The sequence below is a fragment of the Lathyrus oleraceus genome, chromosome 3, assembly GCF_024323335.1.
Source record: "Lathyrus oleraceus cultivar Zhongwan6 chromosome 3, CAAS_Psat_ZW6_1.0, whole genome shotgun sequence".
Lineage (NCBI taxonomy): Eukaryota > Viridiplantae > Streptophyta > Magnoliopsida > Fabales > Fabaceae > Lathyrus > Lathyrus oleraceus.
Window position 1 is genome coordinate 241,108,839 of NC_066581.1, and position 8,598 is coordinate 241,117,436.

General features: G+C 33.1%; 1 protein-coding gene across 2 annotated transcripts; it reads right to left on the minus strand.

The window, feature by feature from the left end:
• Positions 1-1,580: 1,580 nt before the first annotated feature.
• LOC127126613 (diphthine--ammonia ligase) lies at positions 1,581-8,242 on the minus strand. 2 transcript variants are annotated; one of them, XM_051055565.1, is made up of 12 exons: positions 7,950-8,242; positions 7,798-7,869; positions 6,681-6,760; positions 6,043-6,268; positions 5,901-5,933; positions 5,450-5,532; positions 5,244-5,316; positions 4,644-4,974; positions 4,208-4,539; positions 3,408-3,745; positions 2,467-2,824; positions 1,581-2,219 (listed from the first exon to the last, which is right to left on the minus strand). In XM_051055565.1, exons 1-12 carry the CDS (start codon positions 8,025-8,027, stop codon positions 2,001-2,003), a joined length of 2,223 nt encoding a protein of 740 aa, XP_050911522.1. In that variant the 5' UTR covers positions 8,028-8,242; the 3' UTR covers positions 1,581-2,000. The 2 variants fall into 2 exon arrangements, with proteins under 2 accessions (XP_050911522.1, XP_050911521.1); XM_051055564.1 differs by having other exon boundaries at positions 4,208-4,542.
• Between the last annotated feature and the right edge of the window lie 356 nt (positions 8,243-8,598).

Sequence of the window (8,598 nt, forward strand, 5' to 3'; positions counted from 1 at the left end):
GGATTTCATCAAATATCATATATGCATCAGGATTATGATTTCGACATCACACAGGTATTAATGTTTCTACTACATGTCCTTGATGTATTGAAAATATTAAAACTATTACTCATTATTTACTTTTTGCTCTCGATTATGTCTATATGGTGTGGGTATTAATGTTTCTACTAAATGTCCTTGATGTGTTAAAAATCTTGAAACTATTATTCATTATTTACTTTTTGCTCTCGGTTATGTCTATACGATACGATGTGGGTGAAGATTTATGAATATTCCTACAAAATATTCTGAAATTGACCGTGTGAACTTCTTAAATTCAATTCAATCATCTGTCAATGCATATATTTTGAAATTGTTTCATGTAATTATTAAACCTAATCTTGTTAAGAATATAGGGTTTACTCGTAAGAATATAACTCCCATATACTTTTGTCCATTGTTATTATTGTGGGCAAATACTAACCGAAACTTGCTAGTATTTCAGGTAAGGTACCAAAAAGAAAACAAACAAAAGGAAAGAACGAAAATAGATTAATTTTTTTTGTCGGCGTTGGAAGTGTGACAACGAACAAACAAACACATGCCAAATGGCCATCAATTTATTCAACAAAAAACAAAAGCATTTAGGTAAAATATTACTTTCGAAACTAAAATAGTATGGTTTCATTCAACTTTCAAAGGTCACTTTTATTTTATGATATGACATGTTACATAAAGCGACAGAATCAAGCAACAAAGCTAACCACAAATCTAATTGATGATAACTTACTAATGAAACATAAAAGGTGGGAATATTTGCAAACCCGCTTACACGATCTACTACCATTTTCTCTTTATTGTCCTTTTGCTTTTTAAAGAGAAGATAATTATTTGCCTAGGAATTTTTTTACAGGTTCAAAGTTGAATTCAAACCTTTAATTATTGGGTAGTTAGTGCTATGTGATTCTGAATAGAAATAAAAGACGCTCCTTTGCTTTCCACTTAGGTTGCATTTGCAACAGAATGAAATATGTTTATGTCCTGTAAGATCCAATTCTGTGCTTGTCCAAGCAAAAGTTACGATGCAGTGTTTCAAATATACTAAAAAAGAAAGACATACTTTCCGATTTTAAGATGCATGCTTCTAAACTGATTTTGAGGTGGAGAAAGCAGCAGCAAAATTAAACACTAGACATTGATGTTTTTTTATCCTGAGAATGCTTTTCTTTGAGGTGGATCTAAAAATTAAAAAAACTAAAAAGCAGAGTTTCACACTGGGTGGAAAAACAATATATACACAATAACATGATTTAACTATATTCTCTTCATACTTAGTTAAGCGTGTTTGAATTATATTTAGATAATAAATTAACTAAAACTGATTTAGGGTTTGTAACAGTTAACAAAAGGCAGGCTTAGGTATATAATCCAAACCCAAGAGCTAAACAAACCAGGCAATGTTTTATTGAAGATTGCAATCTAAAGACAATGTTTTCTATAATACAATTGAAATAGTAATCAATACGGTGCGAGGGATGATTGATGTGAGCGCTTTCCATTATTTTTTCCCAAAAAGGAAAGTGTATATGCAATGACGAAAGTGGGTGAAAAACATCTCATTATAAGATTAACCAAAAACAAACCACCAGTTTGGGTTTATAGTATATCTACCTATATAAATTACATTTTTAACAAATTATATAGATCTCTGAAATTTGATAAAATTACCACTTCCTTATCTGAAATATTGAAGACTATGTAATTCAAAAAATTAAAAGGGCAGCTCCGGAATTTTATCAAACCTTGAGGAAGATCTCTGTATAGTCTGTTCTGCCAAAGTTTGTTCAAGCACCACCAAGACTGCAACAGAACCTAAATGGCTTAACGAGTAAAATCCCATTCCATCCTAATCACTGGCACCAATCTATCCCTGTGAATCCTATTTGAATTTTTTTAATTAAAAAAATAAAGTTAATCCAAATTCTGAGAAAAGAAAAACCTTCTGCATCAACCTAATATACTCAGGATTTTCGAGCTAGTAATTCGCAGGTCACTACATCATCCATGGATGAAGCAGACCACCCAGCACCTATGACGGGAACTATGTTGAAGATCGGCTCCTCACAATTTTTAACTTTCCTTTGATTCATTTCAGAGAGTTCAAAAAGTGCATTGCTGAACATAGATTGTATTAGCTCGACTGACATTTGAAGGCTTACCGGGATGTAGAACCTCAAACTCTGCATGACATAAGAGAATTTGAAATGTTAGATTGTCAGAGAAAGATTGATGCCATACAAAACCTAAATTATTTCCCTCCCCTAAAAGCTTGGGGAAGAAAGTGCAATTCAAAATGGAGGATATCGATGAAAAATCACTTTCAATACAGGAAATGGGTTGGTACTGGACACAACTAATATATGATCGAAACAATGGAGGAATAAAATTAATTTGGCATTTGATATTTTGATAAGTATACTGACTGACCAGTATATCTTCCCAGGCGAAGTTGTTATCTGTTATAGCTTTGTCAAGAAGATAAATGCAGAATTTTGATAACTGCTCCATATGTCCTTTAGATAGAGAATGTTGACTATTATCATTGACATAATCAGCCGGCAGAGAATCAGAACATATCTTTGCAGCAAGCTCGCTTGTGATAGATAATATAATGGCACATATCTTTCCAGGAATCACACATTTCTGAATGCAAGAATCATGCCAATTTTCCTGCTTGAAACCCCAATAACATGATGCCTTTGAACAAGGTTTCTCTGTTATGGTCTCAATTGCTGCATCTGCGCCATCCTCGACATAAAGAATAGGCTTCACTTCTACAAAAGCTCTGGAAACAATCATGCGTAGAATCCAAAACAAATGTTAGCAGCCATTATTAAAAAAACAACGATTCAATAAAAATGGAATACAAAAAAGACTCCAAAATACATAGATTTGATAATGACTCAAATCATAAAGAATAGGCTTCACTTCAACAAATTCTCTGGAAAACCATCATTCATAAAACCCATAACAAATCTTATCAGACATTATTAAAAAAACAAGGAATCAATAAAAATGGAATACAAAAAAAGACTCCAGAATGCATCGGTTTGATAATGACACAAATCACAGGAACCAACTGGGTGTCCATTTTTCTTTTGTACTTTTTTACTTTCCCCTTCTGAGCAGCTTAACCTGTAGTTATTTTGAAAGCACAGAATCCATAGAGGTTTACAATCTTAAAATACTGAGACCTAAGATGAACAGATAGCAAAAGAAGTGTGCTTTAAATCAATTATAAGACAGCAAATTATAATTTTTGAACCTATATAAATAGGCCTTATAAATTACAGATCAATGAAAGTGTTAATGTTTGTCGATCAAACAAGATGCTTTGTTAAGAAATTAAATCAATGAAACTAATATACCTTTTAGGTAGATCAGAAACAAGGACATAAAGGGTTATGGGTTCTAATGCTTTGTACTTCTTGCCTTCCTGTAAATCAGATATCTTCATTTGTCTGAGGATTGTTTCTTGTTTCTTCTCGATATCGAGTCTATCCAATGAAGAGATGTTTTTAGAACAGTAAATAACAAAAGCAATTGCAGATGTCGATATTGAACAATTAAAAGATTTTGCTATTGCTTCACTGTTTTTTAGTGCCTGTTCATGTTCAACCCCAGGGCCCCCACTGCAAAGATTCATTGTAGGAGGGTCAAGCCCCAGTTGACCAGCCATGAGAAGTATACCCTCATGTAAGGTTGCCTGCAAGTAAAAAAAAAACATTAGAAAGAACGGATAAGAGTCAGCAAATGGCATTTGAAATTGGATAACTGTATCATATATTAGATTTGTGAATGACAGTATGAAGTAAGCAAACCATCAATTTACTGAAGTTTTATAGTCCAATTATATTTTTTCTGTTCACATTTTCCTTTTTTAATAATCACGCCTCAAAATCAACCCCAGAGTTAAAATACCCTAAAATATTTAAGTATGAAGAAATAAAGTCGAAAGAATAGAAGTAAAAATCAATTCAATTTAACTATTTTCAATGATTTTAAATTTTGTCAAATGATTATATTAATTGAAACTGACATGACACTGTTCGGTGTTTTTCAAATCAATTTTCATAAAATAATATAATGAAGCAAGATATAGATATATTATATGTAATCTTGCTTTTCTGTTGATAAATAATTGACTGCAGGTAATAATGGGGTTTACCTGGCTGTATGGCCCAATGCAACTAGGTGCCCAACAGGAAATACTTTGTACATGCAAAACCTTTTTATCTTTATTATTCGATACCAAAACCTCCATATATGCTCTACTAAAATCCATTTCAACTAGAGGCATTTCAACTGTACTACGGGATGGGACGCCAAATGGGCACTTCTCATGTGTTATAAACTTCACATATGTTTCATTTGCCTCGGAGAACTTATTCATGTCATCAATGTAAAGATGAATATAGAGAACATTCTCCCAGCCAAAACCAAAGCCTTCTAGTTGTGATTCAATTTTTCTCAAAACAATTGTTAAATCCTCCCGCAAACCTGCTAAAAAGAAAAAATATCAAGATGTGTCAAAGGACATATAATGTGGAAGACCAAGACTGAAACACAGATTGAATCATTTAAAACATAAGAATAATTATTACCATTGCATGAATCTTGCAACCAGCAACCTATGGAGAACGTGCTCTTGTTATTTGTTCTTGAAATCTTAAATTTATGTTCTACGCCATCGATTTGATCAGCGGAATCAAGAGGCTTGCATGTGGCTTCCAATCTTTCTAGACTATCATGCACTTCGAACACAGGTCCTCGTTTCTGCATACGACCCTCATGTATTTTGTCTACTGTTTTTAAAGACTGAATGTCTGCCTTATTTTCCAAATGAAATGCCAAGGGATGAAGGACTCCCACGGGAGCTATGGAGTCTGAAGAGTGCATCACAACTTGATATTTGTCAAGCACAATGCGAGCATTCTGGAAAAATTAAGGAACATATAGATAAAAAAAGAAAATGGAAGAAAAATATTATAAATTTGAGGCACAACTATTAATAAATTTACAACAAAGCAGACATTAGAAATGGATCAGAGTAAATCGAGCCCAACTTTATGGACAACTAAACATCATGTGACAATAGCAAATTTAGAATGTGAAGTGGACCAACCAAGGTACAAACTGAATAAAAAAAACGATAGACCCAAAAACAACTCTCAATTACCACACCAACGGTGGTATGAACTTACAATAAAGAGCGGGCAATCTAGGGTCAATGTTTCATACTCCCCTCCTTCACCACAAACATTGATTCCATATGCCCTGCAACCAAGAGTTACGCAGATGTATAGGGTGAAATGGAAATGAAAAAACACCATAGAATAGTGTTAAATAGTACTTTAAATTATTTATCATATTTACACAGAAAAAGGAAGGTTGAACCTATTTGACATACTCTTTCAATTTATGCAAATAAGCATTTAACATGGCTAATTCTTTACCCAAGTGCTTCGCAGGATCCAAACCCATGGCAGCTACCTTGTAAAATAGACACGGAATTAAATTCCAAAATAACAATTATCTAAGTACATAAAATTACAAAAAAAACAAGTTGAATTCCTGTGTAGAAGGAAATAGTTTCACTTGTTTAATTAAGTCTTTCATATTTTGGCTGCAGGTCTCTCATACTCTCCAACCATATATTCAACGCAACCCTATTTTTAAGATTACATGGAAGCATTAGCATATCATGAAACCTTTAAATGTGGTCCATTGATATCAGTTGAGGAGCTCAATATGATCAAAGCAACAGTAAGATCTCGATGATAGGAACATAGGAATTCATCTCGTTCATAAAAGAAAGAAATAAAACAAAATCAATAAAAGCAAAGTCAAACGAGTTATACCTTCACAGTTATAGCTACTATTCCATTTGAAATCTGGTCAGGACCAAAATGGAGTTAGAATTATCTGAATGGAGGAAATATAAAAATCCATATACATGCAATACAATAAGTTATATTGCAAATAGCCCAAAAAGCGATTTACCATTTCATGGAGGAGCAAGGACTGGTCTTGTTTCCATAAGTACGCAAGAGAAACAAGGCCTAACCTTGAACATACACTTTCCACCCGCAGTCTCTGATAGTCAGATGCAATGGCTCCAGAACACACAGCAGTAACTGAGGGTATCTGCCTTTTCACTTCGCGTAATAAAATATACATATCTTCAACTTCATCACCTTGAGTTGTTTTGTAGCCAAGCTCTAGATGCCTATCAATAAAATATCACTTAGAAGATAAAATCAAATATAAAATAAATCCATATATTCTGCTGACTTAGAGAATAGAGTGCAAGGAACATTGACTGTTTAAAAAATAAGATGTTACGCCACTGATTCAAAGGTTAGGCAACAAGGTAGAAAAATTATATTTTATTGGGACAAAAGTGATATTTATAGATGATAAAAATATATGATGCATCTTCATCTCATTTATAATCAATCGCACATATTTGGCAAGTAAACAATCAACTGCTGAGTTTTCACAATCTATATAGCATGTTCATAGGAATAGGATTTAAATTTCATCATAAAATTCCTTAAATTAACTAAACTAACCAAACCTACTGATTTCCCTAAAACAAAATAATTGGTTTTATCAAAATATGTGTTTCAAAGGCTTGCCTTGAGGATCCTTGTATTCGCCTCCTAAACAATGGCAATCCCATACATTCGGCATAGTTGATGATAATTTGATGCCCAACCTGCAGAAAACATTGAGCAGCCCATTATAATTTTCAAACAAGAATGGAAAAACACATGTATACAGTAAGTATAAGTAGAGGCAACAACAACGCTCTAGCAACTTTGTTTAATTTTTATATATAAGAAATTACCAAAGCAAATAACAAAAAAATAACTATCATTAAGAAAGTGCCAATAAAGAGCAAGAGGGTCAAGTTGGTAACTCAAACACAAAGGATAAACCCTCCATATCGCCCTTACACTGTGCATTAAGAGGGTCCAAAGTTCATTTTGCTCCAAACAACAGTTTCACTTCCAAAGAATCCCCAATTCCTCATATTCTAATTTCTCACTACCCATAAACATACTGAAACTAGTCTACAACTACAGTAATACTGTACCCTACAGTTTCAAGTGTACCATACAGTCCTATGAGGCATGGACACAAACACGGACACCGGACACAACACCTATGAGGCATGGACACAAACACGGACACCGGACACAACACCGACACGTCGACACTAGTAATAATTTGAAAAAATGAATAAATGAACGTAATCACAAGTGTCGTGTTGTGTCGGTGTCAGACAGGATACGATGTCAGACAGGAGACGGAGACAGCTTTTTTCAGAGGTGTCGGTGCAAGCTTCAGTCTACGAATCAAAAGACATAACACACAACCAACATATCACAAAACTATCCTACAACAGTTCAGAGATGTCTACAATGCCATGAAAGTAGCTACAGAAAATATAGTATAGATCAAACTTTATGAGGAGAAAAAAGGGGGAGGGGCACAAATTTAAGTAGATGCAACTTTAGCTCTACCACACTTTGAAGCTAAAAAAACTAAAATCACATGCATCAATAACACTAATTCTTATAAATAAAAAAACATGCAATGCCAAAATAGTGTAAAATTAAAATTAAAATTAAAAAATAAGAATAATTAACCCCATTCATCTTGAGTACTATAAGAAGCCTAATTAAACATGTTACAATTGATTATTCAGCTTCATGAAAAGAAAATTTGAAAATTGGAATTGAGTCATACCGTTTGAAACATGTAACTATCAAGCTCGTCGACGGAATCGTCAACCGGCATCAAATTCGCCAACGCAACAATCTATCGCAACATTAAATGGTGTGTGAATTACGATAATCGATTATGAACTTGAGGAAGAAAAAAACTGAAGAAAAAAAAACCTGGTGGCCATATTGAATAGACTTCATCATGGCGTAGCAACTGTCTTTGCCGCCGCTAACAAGTGCAACGACCTTCATCTTTGCAAGGAATTTCTGCGATGAGTGTTTGGCTTCGATAGTGTGGCTGGCTGGGTTTTAGGGTACCACTTCCTACTGTGCTGTGTAGTTAGGAACGATGAAAGACCAACAAAAACGGTGCGTTTTGCTTATGTCTAGTTGTTGAAACAAAGAAGGGTGCATTTAGATTGATCCAGTGTTAATGTAGCATAAGGATAATGGAATAGAGAGGAATGAAATAAAGATTTACTTAATTTATCTCTTTGATGCTATTTATAAAAAATAAATAGATTTATTGAATGATAATGTATATGCTTTATATATTGTTTAGATTCATTTTATTATTAATTATTCAATGTATTTAAAAAATAAAATAAAATATTATAAAAGTTGTTCAATAAATTATATTATCTCTTATTTATAAAAAATATCTTACTTTTTAGATACATTAAATAATCAATATATCTGAATTATATATGAATCAGGTATATTAATTATTCAATGTATCTAAAAAGTATAATGTCTCTTATAAATTGAATTGGATGGAGTAAAAGTCAATTTTACTTAAGAGTGTTTATTTTAATATTTCATT

Excerpts from the sequence above, each read along its gene's own strand:
- LOC127126613 (XM_051055564.1), bottom strand. The coding sequence starts at position 8,027 with ATGAAGGTCGTTGCACTTGTTAGCGGCGGCAAAGACAGTTGCTACGCC. Across the intron at positions 5,934-6,042 it reads CCTTGCTCCTCCATGAAATG|ATTTCAAATGGAATAGTAGC; the intron begins GTAAATCGCTTT and ends GGTCCTGACCAG. Across the intron at positions 4,975-5,243 it reads TAGATTGCCCGCTCTTTATT|AATGCTCGCATTGTGCTTGA; the intron begins GTAAGTTCATAC and ends TAATTTTTCCAG.